Source organism: Malurus melanocephalus, unplaced genomic scaffold (genome assembly GCF_030028575.1).
Source record: "Malurus melanocephalus ecotype Western Australia unplaced genomic scaffold, MMel_1.1 scaffold_170, whole genome shotgun sequence".
NCBI classification, from domain to species: domain Eukaryota; kingdom Metazoa; phylum Chordata; class Aves; order Passeriformes; family Maluridae; genus Malurus; species Malurus melanocephalus.
The window spans coordinates 222,443-239,446 of NW_026623402.1; the positions used below are offsets into that span (position 1 = coordinate 222,443).

General features: G+C 48.7%; 1 protein-coding gene across 1 annotated transcript in view; it reads left to right on the forward strand.

Annotated features, from left to right (window-relative positions):
- The first annotated feature begins 274 nt into the window (after nt 1-274).
- Nucleotides 275-17,004, forward strand: part of GSG1L (GSG1 like) — a 56,290-nt gene continuing 39,560 nt past the window's right edge. The window contains exon 1 of the mRNA XM_057372344.1: nt 275-1,370. Coding sequence (XP_057228327.1) covers nt 1,070-1,370 — 301 coding nt within the window. The 5' untranslated portion in view covers nt 275-1,069. The remainder of the gene's footprint in view (nt 1,371-17,004) is intronic.

Sequence of the window (17,004 nt, forward strand, 5' to 3'; positions counted from 1 at the left end):
GAGGGGTCAGAAACTCTACGAGCCAGCTGACCATCATGAGAGGACAATACACTTCTCTGCGGAAATGGGATATTCAGTATTAAGTGCTCCCTGCTCTCACAGCATTGCCATCTGGTGAGTAAAGCCCAGGGTTTGCTCTAATTAGTTCTGTCCGTCTGCACAAACAGGACCTACAAAATTTCCTCCAGACCCACTTCAAGCAGAACATCTGCCAGCGCTGTGCCTGGGAATGAAAGCCTGGGAAAGGGACTCTGCTTGGTGTTGGGAAAGATGTGGGTTTCACTCATCACACACTTTCAAATCTAAATTCCTCTGGGGCTGCCAGCTCAAGCCTCTGAAGGAAGAGATTTACACCATTATGCYGAAAGCAGAATCAAGCCCTGGATTTACTACTCTCTAGCTCAGAGCAGAAATGCTAAAGTACCACTCCAWCCCTCCTCCTCTTCCTGGACGAATCTCTACCCTGTGCTTTATGAAAAATGCCTTTCCTAGCTCCACATAACAATAATAATAATTCTTTTCGGGACTGAGCCGTGACGCCTCCCCCAGCCCGGCGTGCTGCAGTGGGCTCCGAGCGGTGCCGGGGCCGGTGGCAGMGGGTGGCAGCTGTCCCTGCCTCCTCCTGCCCATCCTACGGGAGCAGGGGACGGCGAGCCTGGCAGCCTGCAGGTGTCTCCCAGCGGAGGAGGCTGCGGAGCCCCTCGGGAGGATGATGTGTGGTAGCCGAGCAGATGTTCACTCGCTCCTGGCGCTCCTCGGAAGGCAGAGCCGCCCCGCTCCGCTCAGCGCGCTGAAGCTCCGCGGCTGCGAGAGAGCGGCCCCGCTGCCGCGCCGGCAGCTGCTCCTTTAACGGACACGGGCAGGATTGMGAGCGGAGGGGAAGAATGGGAGTCTGCCCGCAGCGCTTCCTCGGCCGCCTCAGCAGCAGATTGGAAGAAGCTGAGAGTTTTGATGCCTGGACAACYGGATTCTGAATCGTGAGAGGCTTTGAAACCCCCCCTCCTCCCAAATAAAACAAACCCCTTTGACTTCTTCTCTCAGCAGGAGGGGGAGGGAGGGCGGATTTACCATGAAGACAAATCGAAGATGCAGAGCCCTGCTAGCAGTGAGTCTGAATCTGATGGCTCTCCTCTTCTCTACAACAGCTTTTATCACGACCCACTGGTGTGAGGGCACACAGAGGGTCCCCAAGCCGAGCTGTGGGAAAGAGAAGAAGACAAACTGCCTCAACTACGGCGGGAATGAGACTGCAAATGAGACGAACCAGAATGTGGTTCATTACAGCTGGGAGACGGGAGATGACCGCTTCCTTTTCAGGTATTTCCACACTGGGATCTGGTACTCCTGTGAGGAAAATATCAATGCTGCTGGTAAGTATAAAACAACTTCCTTGCAGCCTGCGTTGCTTTGTGTTTGCCTCGGCGTGATAAGCACACGGGCGAACCGCTCTGTGCCGTATCTTAGAGCAGATTCGCCCTGCGGAGAGAGGCAGGATTTTAACAGTTCTTTGTCGAAAAGCAACCTGTTCCCTGCGAGAGCGGGGATTTGCTTGTTTACCTGCTGGCTGCTGCAGGCTCTGAGCTCTCCAGCCAGCTGAGCCCCGAGCAACGTGTGCCACCCTCCCGGGCACTGCAGCCCCAGCCCGGGCAGCGCTGCCCTGCCAGCTGCTCCTCGGAGCGCACGCAAGGCAGCGGCCGCACTTGTTAAGCAGGTTCTGACATCTGTCGGCAATCGCCCCTAGGACAGGSTCTGAATGGCAGCGGGAGCACAGAGGTCACCGTTTCTATCAGCTGTAGCCCAGCCTGCCTCTTTTCTGCCATCCCTGAAGTGAGCGACCACCCGCGAGCCCTTCCTGGAGTGGATGTTTATTGAAGTAGAGAAATGCAGCTAAAGGGCACGACTGGGCACAAGAAAGCTCATTTGTGTTCYCTGCTCAGCCATTTACTTGCTGGGAACCACTCAAAAAGACATCCCTCCAGCTTTATCAGTGCATTCATTTCCTCCGCTGTAGCCTGGCACTTCCYAAGAAATAAAACACTGGAGGGTGGATGGCAGGCAGCTGCCATGGGACCGATTTAAGTCTCAGCAGATGCAAACTGACAGCCCCTACTCCCAGAGCTGTCGGCTAGAGCTAACATCCACACTCTGCTCTTACAAGAGCTCTTTTCTAGAGGATGTGGCTGAAAAATAAAGTTTACGAATGTGACACGGGATGAGATGATGGATTGGGGGTACTTGTTCCTCGCCGGGCTGCTCCCATCCTATCCTGCTGTAGCCCAAGGAGTAGGACGGGGAGTTGGTCCTTCACTGCTGGGAGAGAGGAGCAGTTAACCATGGGTGTGTTGTGTCTCTGAGAACACAACCCCTCTGGTCAGGAGAAGTTTGTGGGATCTTGGCAGAGCTGTTCTGTACGGCTGCCCTGTTAAATGGGCAAACTTGGGGAAGTGCTCACAGCCTGTTTCATCCCAAGGGGTTGTGTATGCTCCCTGCTGGTTTTGAGGAGAATTCCTGAAGAGTTAGTTAAGCATTAAAACTCAATTTCATGTGAAAAAAAGGGAAGTTTATGAATTCCAGTCTTGGGACTGCAATAGCTCCATGCTGAAATGAGAGCACCAAAGCAACCTTCTTGATGTTAGAAAGAAAAACACAGGAAAAAAACAAGATCATTTGTATTACTGTTTTGGAAATCAACTTAGGCCACAGCAGCCTGAGTGAGCAGCTTAAGGCTCTCTGGCTTTTTGAGCATCTTAGCTGGCGTTGGCACAATCAAGGATGCCCATATTTCTGGCAGATATTGAAATCTTTCCAAGTCAAGATTTATGTGTGAGATAAGTTGTAACTGTGTGACTCTAGCCCACTCAGAAAAGTGAGTTATCTGTGGGAGAAGAGAAACACAGTGATCTATTCTATACTGGGTAAACAAAGCTGTGCTGTAGTGGGTGATTTCAGGAGAGAGTTGGAAGCCAGCTTTAAAAAGTTATGGTGAAAGCATGAGAGAAGGGGTTGTTTCTCCCTGCCCACACCTCCACAGCATCTCTCTGCGGGTTTCCTCTCATTTGAAACATTAACTTGGGGGAAAGCACTCTTCAGTTTGCAGCCTAGGAGTGACCAGCCCTTGCCAGCAGCCCAGGCAGGTGCAGGGATACACTGGCTCACACAGGCAGCTGCCCTTCTCAGATTTACCGTRTCTTCTTCGGGTAAGGACAGGAACAATGCAACGGACATGGCTCTAAATTTGTCCCTAATAGCGCCAACATAAAACACCCGACAGCTCTTCCCTCAGACTGATGGGTCTGTAATAGCAGACTGTCAGGGTGTTGTCATGGCCCTTTGCAGCCTGACTGATGAACATTTCATGGGAGCTGCAGGGCAGCGAGGCCAGCCAGCCCCAAGCCAACAGCGCTTACACATCCAGCCCCCACCCCACAGATCCGTGAGGGATCCAGCCCAGACCCCAATTCCACCTGCTCAGCACACCTACTGACCCCATCCCTGATCCTGTGGGGATCCTGTGTCAGTGTTAAATGGCATTGTATTAATATGTTAAATAGCGGTGGATGAAATTAGCCCCAGTCCCAGCTGGGATGCACTGCACGCTGTCARTAACATCTTTCTGAAAGCTTCACCAGCAGCAGCCTTGCTCCAGGCAAAGTCCCTTCCCCAGTGCCTCMCAGCCTCACACTGTGTCAGCAGAACATATGGCCAGAGCCCCTGCTCAGCAYCATTCCCACAGCTCCTGTCCCAGCCTGATCCCTCACTGATGTCTGAAGTTGGGCACTGTGAGAGGAGACCTCATCACAGCTACAGCTAACTCATGAGGGGAGGAGAGGCAGGCACTGATCTCTTCTCTGTGCCAGGGACAGGACCCGAGGGAATGGCCTGAAGTTGTGCCAGGGGAGGTTTAGATTGGAGATCAGGAAAAGGCTCTTCCCCAGAGGGTGTTTGGGCACTGACCAGGCTCCCCAGGGAATGGGCACAGCACAGAGCCTGACAGAGCTCTGGGAGTGTCTGCACAACACCCTCAGGCACAGGGTGGGATTGTGGGGCTGGAGATGGACTTTGATGATCCTCGTGGGTCCCTTCCCGTTCAGGACGCGCTGTGATTCTGTGCTGGATCCCATGTGAATGCCAGCAGCTCTCTCTGGGATTGTGGTGCTGCCAAAACTCTCCAGAGCCCCCAAACTTTCACAGCTATGAGCCACACTCTTCCTCCAGCCACCAGCCTTTTCATTTCTCTCTCCTCCATCCACGCTGTCACAACTTTCTGCTCCCTGCACTGGTGCAGCTGCACCACCCCAAATGTTGTAGTGCCAACAGCACCAGCTCCCAGCAGGTTGATGCTGCAGGGAACAGGATTCCAGGGCTGCCAGCCAGCTGGAGGGGCTGGCACTCGGTCACACCTTAAAATGCCATTTAGGCTGCAARCAAGCAGATTTTGGAGTGTCTTCTCCTTTTCCCTGTTTATCTGCAATGTGCATTTAGATTCCAGAGGCTGAGGTGCAAGCAGCATGCCATCCACTCTGTGCAGAGCCCAGCGGAGCGTGCCTGCCTCTTGGTGCCACTTTCTGGTTTCCCCTGACAGCTCTAACAGAGATTGAACGCTGTGATTATTTCTGAAATAATTTGTGAATCTAGAGTTTATTTTTATCCAGCGTGTCTAGGACAGCTCAGGAATTCGAAAAGCATTTAACACCTGAGAAATGTAATTGTGAATCCCCTCTGGGAACAGAGGGACTGGAGTGTTTCTATTTCATTGGTGGGGGAGTCCTGTAATTGTTTAGCACAATTTCTGACTCAAAGTGTGCTGAATCCCAGCCTAGCAGAGGAGAGGCTCTCCCTTTCAGAGTGGGTTCAGGGCTTTGGATTCCAAACAGGTGGTGGTGCCTTCTTTAGGAGCAACACACCCAACCTCATAAAGGGCTGAAGACAAAGCTCTGCAGGCTGTGCTGATCATGAGTTCTGTTCTGATCATGAGTTCTGTTCTGATCATGAGTCCTGTTCTACCCTCTGCTGTACCTGGGGCCTCTTCCCGGGCTCTGAACTCCTTGGCCATGGCCACATGGCTCAGAGTCGAGCTCACCAACATTTAATTTCATTTTAAAAGTGAGTTTGAGTGTGTATCCTGTTGCACACCTGCACTCTGGGTCTGTGCTTGGGCACCACGTGCACCTCACAAGTGATGCCCTGASAGCAGCAGTGCTGAACCAGCTGGTGGATTCCATGGCTCGAGAGCAAACATGCCGTGAAGTGGGCAAGGTGGCACATCATATCCTAACAGAGGAGAGCTGGGAAGCAATAACAAATCAGTTTTGCTCAGTAGTGTGTTTGCTTTGATGTTGATAGAACAAAAAAAAACCATAAACTCAGAGCACAGCAAAGCTCAGTATCAACATCCTCAGTCAGAGGGGAAGAGCAGCTGCCCAGSTGCCTTCTGAGGGTACTACCCCATTAAATAAACAAGGATGCTCACAATGCTCCGTGGGAATCAGACAGGAATGAATGTGCATGGCTTTTTCTGTGGGTTTGGGTTGAATCCTTTGGAGGGCAAGGGGTCTGTAGCTCTTTGAGTGCTCTACACCACCTATTCCTCAGCACTTCTTAAGGTGTTGGCTTTCAGCTGGTCTTAGAATTATGAGGCAGATGCAGTAACGGGATAAAAGGGTTTTACCTTGGTATTTTAATAGGATCCCAGGTGCACAGCTCATCAGGGTGGAACACACCGAGATGTACCCCCTGTGTAACATGTATACAATTTTTATAGACTTCACAAATTAGCATATCTATCTAGAATGCCCCAATAGGAAACTTCATAAATGAGGTCAGGTCCCCCTATTCTAAAGAATCCCCCAAAAATGTGGCCAGAGCCCAGTTTACACAATGTGTTCCAGACAGAAGGTTCCAACCAAGGTTGAAACCTCCAGTTTTGGGATAGCACAGAGCTCACCAGCCTCCTACTGGGGATGTTTGGTTTTTCTGCAGAGCAGAACCCCAAAACTGAGCTGGAATATCAGGCTACAAAAATTACAAGGATGTAGGTGAAGGGTACAAGGAATACATWAAGGGTACAGAAAATATCTAAAAGGATATATAAAATATATAAAAGGGTATGTAAAAAATCAAAGGCAAAAAYCATCAGGCATCAAAGGAGCAGATGGAAGAGTGGAATTTTGATRGGATGTAAGGATATGTCCAAATGGGCCAGAAGTGTGGGCACTGAATGCACCTTGAGGAGAAGCTGGAGGAGGAGAGGGGTTTATCCTGCAGGAATGAGGGAATCTGTGACATACAGAAACCAGAACTCACCATKGCCTTTCCCAGCTGCAGAGTGGTTCTGCATCACCTCTGTCCCCCTCCCCCTGTGACAATAACACATCCCAGTGATTCACCACAGGTGGCTGGCCAGAGAGGGACTGGGGAGAAGCACCTCGTGAGTGTATAATTAAAAGCAGGAAGACTTGGGAAATCTTGCTGGATTATGAGAAATACAATATAATTGGCATGACTGAAACCTGGCAGGTTTAYTCGCATGACTGGAATGTAAAAATTGGTGGCTTTAAATTGTTAGGAAGGAAAGAGTGGTAAAAGGAATGGAGGAGGTAGAGCTCTTATATAAAAGATAAAATTTCCAGTGCTAGAGGAACTGAACCCAGGGGGCCAGGATAATCTCCATCTGAGGATGTTGAAATAATTGGTACATGAAAATGCAGGTTTAGAAGCAAAGATCTGTACATCACTGTATTTAAAGTGGAAAAAAATTGCACAGGCCACTTGACCCAGGAGTTTTAGGACAGTTTTCATGGAAAGCACTCAATGCACRGCAACAAATGGATTTTATCAAAGGTTTGGGTTTATTAAAGGTAAATCTTTTAGCAAGATGAATCACTTCTCAGACAAGGGGAATGGATTAGACCCAGTCTCTGTGGACTTACAAAAAAGCATTTGATGGAATGTCCCACTGAAAATCCTTTACAGAGGAGCTGCAGAGTGTGGGGAGGGCAGTAAGAGCACGGGGAGAGAGGCAGGCAGGCTCCCACCCTGGCTGTGCTGAGCYCCAGGCTGGAAGGGAGGCCCAGTGCACTGAGATGTGAGCTTGGTGGGCATCAAGTGACAGAGTTCAGACAGCACACATCATCCACTGCTTCCATGATTCAGGAAAAGAAAAGCATAACTGCCAAAAATAAACACTCCTTCCTGCAGAGCTCCTTGCCAGGGTATGTTGAGAAGGCCAAAACTGGGAATTGCATGGATCCAGAGTGGAAACCTCCATTCCTGAKACTGACAGGATGATTTTAGAGCAACCCCAAACTGGGAAGTCTCTAAATTGCTGCTGCAGTAGTGGTGTGACAAGGGGAGCACAGGAGCAGAATCACCCTATGGCCACCCCTTTGTTCTTCCCTTAAAATCTGTCCCTGAAGAAAGAACAAAGACAGTGGAGCAGGAAGACTTACTGCATCAACCTGTGYTGTGGATTTATTTGATTTTATTGATTATCATGGGGATAAATAGATTGTGARGTGACTAAAGAACAGTCTTACAAGGAGATTGTGGCAAGTAATACCAAAGGGAGAATTATCCCAATGGAAACCAGGTCTTTCTAGTTGTCCTCAAATTCATTTTTGGGACTGATTCTGTTTGTGCTGAGATTAGCAATCTAAGGGAATAAAAGGGATACAATTTGTGTCACCTAAAAAAAGAAAGGCAAGATGAATCCTCCAGGCAACCCATGGCCATCAGCAAGTGTAGGTGTCTGAAGTGATCAACGTCATCATTCCTGGGCAGAGCAGGGAGCACTCCTTGGGGAGATTACACTGCTCCTCCTGTGGGATGAACTGAGGGGTTATGGGTTTGCCTCACTGGCCAAAAGGGAATCTGTCTAAGAGGTTGCAATTCCCAACAGAGAAGTCTTAATTTGAAGAGAATAATCCTGCTTTGAAAACACTTCTTACATGCACTGCCGGCATTACAGAGGAGAGATTTTTCAGCATAACTGAAAACGTGAGCTGGCCTGACAGAGTTGTGAGAGCAGCATTACATGTTAAAGGAGGTTCAAAGCACCAGATACCAAGGTCTAAAGCTCTGTGAGGTCACAGGTAGGGAAGGAAAAGACAAATTTGGGGGCCAGTGTTTGTCCATGGGGTGACTGTGAGCTGCCAGGTGCTGTGGCAGGAAGGAAAAGGTTATTCCAGGGAACAATCAGCACCACAGGCAACATCAGGGTGTTTTGTAAATGCCATTGTGCATAGGTATGGTCAGAAAAAGGAAAAGGGGAAACAGGTGCAGAGTGGGATTTCTGAGGTAGTTCAGGAAAGAGAATTTCCTTCAGGAAAAGAGAATCTCCTTCAGGAAAAGAAACTGGTCTYCTGTAATAAAATAGATTGAAGAGCTAGAGGGCATGTAGTGGTACTCAAATATATATGGATAATGGAAATAAAATGACTTAAGTAAGTCATGATTGAGGGAGGAAAAGTGACAATCCAAGGACAGGCTCCCGGAGAGTGTGTCTGGACCTCACCTCCACAGAGGGCAGTGTGAGCAMAGGAAACCCATGGGCTGAAATGGAGCCTTCCCAAGCCACAGGAAGAGCTGCAGGAGAGAGGAGAAGGTTTCTGGCATGAGGAGGCTCTGGAGTGAGTCCTGCAGAGTTGATTTATTGGTGTCTGAAGGAGTCAGGGAGGAGCCCTCACTCCCTCCCACTGCCTGTTCCGTGACATCCCTGCTCCAGGGCGGCTGCTGGGCACCAGTGGGAGCCAAGGAAAAAATAGCTGCTGCTTTGGTGCCCATCACGTTTCCTGGCGGGTTTAATGCCTTCCCTGAAGCAGCAGAAATTGGCTCCAGGTGGAGGCAGTGTGTGAGGAGGCTGCTCTGCCGCCGCTGACATTATCACAGCTCCTCAAGATCTAATTGGTATGGCTGCTCATGCACTGAACATTAAACTGATGATCTAATTTGGGATCAGAAGGGAAATCTCCCTCAGGCTACATAACAGGGAGAGTAACAAATTTTTGCCTTCCTTTAGAGCAAGGGAAGGATCCATTGCAGAAAAGCACTGGTGAACTCCTCCTAACAAATCCCTGGCATTTTGCTTTCAGGATGAGATAGGCCTGGCCATAGGAATATACAGATTTATTCGTGTTCCTCATGAGGACTCTTGCTCCCTTCCTGTGGTACATGATAGCTGTGATTTCTCTGGTGGTGATTGCTTTATTGCAGACATTCAGGGTTTTATAGGATGTTGGGGATATTTTGTGTCGGCGGTGCTCTGGGAGTTTCGGGTTTTAGGTCCTCCTGATCCTGCTGGGCAGACGAGCTGTGTGAGCATCTATCACCCATAAAACGTGGACATAAAGGCCCTGCAGGCTGAGCCTCCTAACAGGGTGAAGGAAGGGAGCAGCTACTAACTCCTCCTTATTAGATGTGCAACTCTTCCTCATGAGTGTTTGGATGTGCCTGTGCTCAGCCATTTAACCCAGCAGCCTCAAAGGAAACATCTGAGGAGTTCTGGTARCTCCTTGTAAACGAGATAAACTTCAAAGTGCTGGGAGATTAACACAGAGGTCCCAGATTTCAAAGAGAGCTGAGATGCCTTACCCCAGTGTCAGYGCAAAATACGAACAGATGCGTTCGGGGCGAAGGAAATGCGTGAGGGATGGAAGATCAATCATCCTGGGATCCCCACGGTTTTTAAATTACACCAGACTCAATCCTGATGTTAAAACTTCTCTTATGTGGAATTAGGAGGACTGGCTGACTGACAGATCTCAAAATTGAGGCGTATAGGTTGTTGTGATTTAACCTCGGTTGGTCATTTGGGGCTGCTCAAGCCCTCGCTCACTCCTGCCCCAGTGGGGTGGGGAGGAGAGRCAGAAAAAGGTAAAACCTRTGGGTTGAGAGAAGAAAGTTTAATAATTTAAATAAAATAACCACAACAAATAATAGTAAGAATAGAGGAAAGGAGATAGAGAGAGGACTAAAAGCCCCCAAAAAGTGTTGCACAATGCAGCTGCCCAGCCCATCCCAAAGCAGTGAATGGCAGCTCCCAGCAAACTCCCCCAGTTTACATACTGAGAATACAATAATACAATTCTACAGTCTGGAATATCCCACTGGCCATGTCCCTCCTGGCTCTTTGTGCACCTCCTCAATGCATGAGACACAGCAAAATCCTTGATTTGGATAAGCCCTGCCCAGCAACAACCAAACCATCAGGGTGTTATCAACACTATTTTCATTCCAAACCTAAAACACTGYCCYGTACCAGCTAYRRGGAAGAAAATTGACTTTATCCCAGGTGAAAGGAGGATAGGAGGGAATAGGACTGCCTCGAGCAGGACCCTCTGTTAGTCACAAATTGGTGTAATATCATTCAGGGTTCTTGTGCTAAACCAAAAGGCAATATAAATCTTGGCTGATCTGACTTAGGAAGGAATACAGAAGACAGTGAGTAATAAGGAGCAGATGTAATTATTATGGAATGGCATGGCTTGTAGAACAGTCACAGGCAAACAAAAGTCACTTGCATTTGTTCCACCTTGCATTTGGCTGCATTTAGTGGGGAAAAGTACTCAAACCATGCTTACAATGGGGAAAATCAATTGAGAAGCAGAGCCATTCCACCACACTTAGACTCACTGGATTTGGAGAGACCAAAAAAAATCACATCACACGGCCTGATTTCATTGTGCATTGCCCAGCCAGACAAAAACACTGATGAGAATTTGTTTCAAAGTTATTAGGAACAAGTGTGGAAATAATAAGGTTCACAAGAGGAAACACAAGCACAACTTYGTTTCACTTGATTTCAAAAACKGAATATTCRTTTCCAGGGTGCTGCTGTTCATTCYCTTCAAAAATAATGGGGAAAAGGTTAAAGTTACTTCAGTTTCCATACCCCAAGTCTGGGGTGCCTTGTCTGGAAAAGCAGGRCACCTCAACCCAAAGAGCAGCCAGGGCAGGCACAGGAGGACAGGAGAAGGCAAGATTTCCYATAGTGAGGGTACACAGCAGCTACATCCTCTGTGAAGAGCAYTGATTGAAGTCTTTCCCATTTTCCTGGGTGTCCACAGACCCTGGATTGCCAATTTCTGTTTTATTTTGGCCCATTTACATTGGCTCAGGGTCAGCACAGTGTCACAGGCGGTCACCTCGGGGACGAGCAGGTGAAACCTTCCCCTTCCCCTTGCACGGCCTCAAATGCTTAAAGCACCTCAGAGCTCCTTGATTTAATGAAGTCAGCTCTAATTTGACACTGAAATCATTGAGAAGCTCTCTGAGCGCTGCCGTTTGCCCCATTTTCACAATCRCTCGCAAACCCGAACTGTTTCGCGGCTCTGCAAGTGACGGATGTGTGTACACATCCTTCAGGTCTCACCAAGATAATCAGCTGCATCTTGTGCCTGGGCCGGCTTGCAATTAGGCGTGATTGGAGAGCAGCCTGTGGAGATGTTTGCTTTTGGATCCTGGGCGAGATTTTTCACATCAGGGAGAACTGCAGCCTGCAAAAAGCAGTTGCCATGGCATATTCCCAGGCAGCACCGCCAGCGTTCCCAGCTCTGCCCACTCTCCCTGCCCTGCTCAGCCAACCCAGAGGGATCCCCACCGTGGGGACGGGACCTCTCGGATAAAATTAGCAATATTCCTTTGGGAATAGGCAAAATGAGCAAAAGTGCCTGCCTGGAAAAGTGGGAAGGTTTATGTTTTCCACGTTAAATCGTAGGAAGTTTGAAGGGATTGGGTTTGCTGAAGGAGAAGAGCAATACGGCATCTCAGATTTAAAAACAATCCCAAAGGCGAGAGATGCTGGGAGTTATCACCGAAAAACTGGGCAAATTCTCAAGATATTTAGATGTAGCAGAAACRTTGATGGGCAGCAGCAGTGAGTGGCAGCTGTCAGAGGGAGAGAAAGTAATTATCTGCATAGTTCAAGACCTATTTTAGTGCAATTCTGTGTGAACTTGTTTATTTTCCAGAAACAAATATCGCTCCAGCAAAATCAACAGGGTCAGCTGGAAAATGTTGATTTTACAGATTAACGCTCAATTTTTCATTAGGAAAAAAAAAGTCAATTAAGTGCTCTGAGATCACTTTAATCAAAGTTTGAATATTTCAGTTGTTAATTAACCTGATACAACTCCATCTGTATTTTCCCTTATGTAGTATTATTTTTTCACTGAAGTTGTGTTGGAGTCCTCAGCCTCGTCTAGGCTGGGATCCCTTGAGGGTTTTATCTTTTTTTAGACAAACACAATGATTTTACTCTCAGTAGATGATGTGGGATCTCATCAAAATCACATGACTCCAGATATAATTGGAGAGATAAAGATCTGTTAGGGCCTAGTGGGAAAAAAAAGGGACCTTGTCTGTYGTAGGCTGGGAGCCAGGGTGTTACTAAAAGGGAATGTTGTTTAAAAGAAATGTAATCATTTAAATTTCCATCATAACTGCACTTTTGAACTCGTAAAATTTTATGCAGAGTAAGTGGATACAGACAGCTTTTTCTTTCTTCCTTTTTTTTGTGAGATGAAAAGCAGAGTTATAACAGAGTTCAACCAGAACTACTGGATTTCTTTTAAGTCAATTTATTTGACTAGAATATTTTCAAACCGTGTCATTGCGAGACATACAAAGTAGGATTTTTCAGGGTTGTTTTTATTTTGCTGCTCTCATTATTAATCAGACATTTYCCCCCTGGCTCAGAGAGGAAAGGACTCAGGACTGCAGGGCCAATAAGTAGRACCCAGAACATCAACTTCATCTCTTTGCTATGGCAACAGCATGGCAGAAACAGAATATTGTCTTGAAGATGAAACTTTTTTTGATGTTTTTTTCTGCCCTTTTCCTGATTTCCAGTCTAAACCACCAGGTTTRTGACCTGTGAGAGGTGCTGAGGATAGGAGCAAACAAACCCCACCTTTTGGGTGGAAGAAGGAGCAGAACAGACGTGGGTYTCACAAAGGATTAAAGGCAGAGGGAGTGCAGTGAGCACAGAGGGTGCACACCTGTGTGCAGACCCAATTTAGTGCACCCAGACCTGCCTTGTGCAGCTCTCTAATTCCATAGGCCTGGAGAGGAATTCCACACTGGAACCCRCAGCAGAYAYGTGTGATGTGCACACCACAAGGTGYTCAGGGCAGGGAAGGCAGCCCAGGGCCCTGGAGCCAGCAAACCCTGTGACCTGAGGGTTCTTTGGGACCTGTTTGTCTCAATTTTCTGGCAGGATTGAGCTGGGGGAGCTCGGCCTTTCCAATTCCTGCTCTGGCCAGGGAAGTTCAGCTGTCTCTGGACTCTGCTGAGGAAGGTCCAGCTGTCCAAAGCGTGAGTGACCCTGACCCTTCCTGGAGCAGGCAGTGGAGCAGCCCCAGTCCCCATTTTCCAGGAAAGGGAGGTGTCTGGGCACTCACCCAGGGTGAGAGGGTCTGTAGTGACCCCTCCACCCCGTGCTGCCCTTGCCCAGAATGTCCTGCAGGGCCCCCTGCCCTCCCTGCCTCAGCCTCAGCTTGTGCCCACCTCAGGGCACAACTCTGCCACCACTCTGTGACCTCACAGCCTCCTTCTCTTCTCCTTCTCCTTCTCCTTCTCCTTCTCCTTCTCCTTCTCCTTCTCCTTCTCCTTCTCCTTCTCCTTCTCCTTCTCCTTCTCCTTCTCCTTCTCCTTCTCCTTCTCCTTCTCCTTCTCCTTCTCTCCTTCTTCTCCTTCTTCTCCTTCTTCTCCTTCTCCACAAAGAGTTTGGTGTGATAGTCAGGAGGCCATTTTCATGATGAGTCTGTGCCACAGCCTTGGAAATTTTGGGAGCTCAGGATTCCCAGCAGGTTGTGAGCAATAGGAGGAGGAGGAGGAGAATGGTGGAAGCAAGACAGGGAGCTCATGTCCCTCTGCTGCCACAGCTTTCCCTCTGTGTCCTGGCACTGGGGCAGGGATTAGATCCACATCTTCTGTCACTGCTTCCTGAGAACATGCAGAGTCTCAAAGCTGCGTTTTCTTCAGTAGAAATGTCTGAGGGAGCTTCCTCAGCTGCAGAACCACGAGCTGGGAGAGGCCTGGGCGAGCCTGGCTGAGGGGATGCTGAGTGTGATCCCAGGAAGCTGAACCGAGGGGCTGTAAGAGTCAGGGAATTCCCTTTCCCTCCCCTGTTCCCGTTCAGGCTGGGCAGGTATCCCAGCCCACACCACCAGGAGCAGCCTGGCAGCGATGCCCCTGAGCACACAGACCCTCTGACAGAAGAGCTGTGCCCTCAGCATCACCACAGAACCATCGCCCCCAGCCCCAAACCYGCTCCTCTTCCTCCTCTGCCCGCCCAGCTCTGCAGATCCCACTGGAACACCCCCACCCCTCCCCGCTGCAGGGGCACAGGCCCATCCCTCTGCTGGTCCCTCAGGTACTCTCATGGGCTCAACATCTCTTATCCATAAACCTGGAGACGCTTCCCTACCCGCCAGCTCCATCCTTCCAGATGTGCCTCCTCCCATTCTCTGGCTGCTCCAGTTTGAAGTTCCCTAGCAAGTTACAAATAGACATGCACATCCACAGGATTAGATTAATTATTCACGATTAATTAGAGAAACCATAGATAAATTGTGGACTGTTGCTAGTTCCCAGTCCTGCAAGCCCCCATGCCCCATGTCCTCTCTTAGAAGTCCAGCAGAGCCCGTGCACAGCCAGTCTGGTTGGGAGGGCTCCAGAACTCGCAGAGATGATTTTCCACCTCAGCCTCGGGCAGCCAAAGAGAAGCTGGACCGACGGCGGTGCCTGGGGCTGTTTAGGTACTGCTCAGTCCTCTCTCCTCAGCCTCCAGCAGCTCCCAGTCACTGCTGAGCTCTGCAGAGCTCCACGTGCTCTGTTCACAGCCACCGCTCSTGCATGGAAGGGCAGAGAATCCAAACCAGGTCCCACTCTTCTTTCTGTGTGAGTGGAGTACAGGAGAGGTCAGTCCTTGGCTTTCTTCTGTGTCAGGATCACAGGCACAAACGGGTTCAGGCAGGGCTCTCGGGGGATAAATCCTACAGACGCTCCTTTTGCTCCTCTGAACAGCCTTTTCTGTGCTCTCCAAAGACTCTCCAGGAGCCCGGTTAGGAGGAGAAGATGCATCTGGAAAAGGACAGCACAGCAGGATAAACTCTGCCAAGTCTAAAATTAAACTTAAGAGGGCTTAAGAGATCAGTTATACAAGATCCCCAAAAATAACTTAGAATAAATCCTGAGAGGAGCAGCAAAAGCACTGCTGACATCTTCAGTTCTCAGCGAGATGTGTCTGTGTGTGCAAGGGTGGCTGGGGTTTATAAATACCGCCAGTGGTTACCACTGAGCACGGAGGAGGGATTTCCAGAGCTCCAGCAGCAGCAACAAGACGGGAAAGTGTCAGGAGCTGCTCACAGTCCCTGCTGTGACCTTCAGCAGCGAGCCAGGCACGATCCAGGCCATTGCAAGGGAGGTGACATCCAGGCTCTTCCCCATCTCCTGTGCTCTGCGTCCAAAAGGGCTTTTTCTGGATATTCCAGCATTTTATTTAAACTGGAGGTCTCACCACTGGGAGGGATGATGTTCTGGGCAAGCTGATTTGAGGGAGGAGGAGGAGGAGGAGGATGTGCCTTCCTCCCAATATCCACCCTCTGCACGCTGTCCTGCAGCCCAGGAACCTGCAGCCAAACCCTCTGGTGCCATCACGGAAACTCTGTCCTTGGCAGGATCTGAAAGGCACCACCAGCTCTCAGAGCAGCCCGAGCAGGCTGTGTAGGAGAAAATGCCATTCCCCTTTGCCTGTCTCAGGATTACAGGCTGGAGAGTCAAGTATTTGTTAAAGGTTTCCAGGAGCAGGGCTGTGGATTCACTGTAACATGGGTGAGGGATGGTCAGTGACAGCCAGTTAGCTTGGAGTCAGGTTAAAATAAAAGTGTGATAAAAGTAACAGCTTACATCTGGGGAAAAAAACAAACAAAGCACCACAAAAACCAGACCCAAACCACAGATCCATATGGCTAGAATAAAAAATCCTGCTTAATCTKCTTATATCAAGTCCAAATCTAGAGGTCACTCTCCCTGTATTCCCTTGATTTTATGTCAATAAAATTCCTGAAAAACCTCACWCCCTAAAGCTCAGAGGCTCTGGGTGAGAACATTTCCTACTTAYACCTTAGAGTCTTTTACAGTCCACTTATTTCTCTGGATTTCTTGGTCATAAGCCTCAAGTAAAGAACCTGGGGGAGCTGGGCTTGTTCATGTCCCTACAAATAAAGAAAGGATGACTGCAAAGGTGCCAGAGCAGCCACAGAAGTTTGGACAGGGTACAAGAAAACCTTTCTGCAGAAGTGGAGCATTTCTGCAGTGTGGGGAGAAACTCCACCTTTGAGTCACTGAGGGAAGGGTATCACCATCCTTGAAGCATTTCAGGATTTGGGTGGGAAAAGTCACAGCCCTGCTCTGTACAGGAAATGTGCAGGGCTGGGCATTCCTGGGATACATCACTTGTCCTTCATCTGCCCCAAAATTGAATTACTCACTCACCTGATATTCCTTCTGCCCAGACACAGCCTGTGGAAACAGAGRTGGGGCTTTGAGAAGCCAAGTGTCACTTATTTTTCTTGGCTCTCCTCTGCATTCACCGAGTAGAAATCCTTCCCCTGGCCATACCAAAATGCTCATTTCAATGTCAAGTSAACCTTTTCTTTTATAGCTGCTTATACATAGACTACGGCCTACATACACATCGCCACTCAGTGTATTTAGCATCGATTTAAAACTGCAAAAAGTAAATAAAAAGTAGTAATAATAGCATTATAATAATAGATTCTTATGTCAGCACAGCTATCCTTGCATTGATCTCAATCCTGCCAACAAAGACACCAGGGAGAGGAACACTTYATATTGGTTTTTACATATACTTAATTACAAATAAGAAAAAAATTACACACTGACTTCAGCCTCACTGTGGCATTTCACTGTTTATTCTTTTTTAATGGCTCACCTTTCCTAAATTAGTCTTTTGAATCACCTTTCCTAAATTAGTCTTTTGAA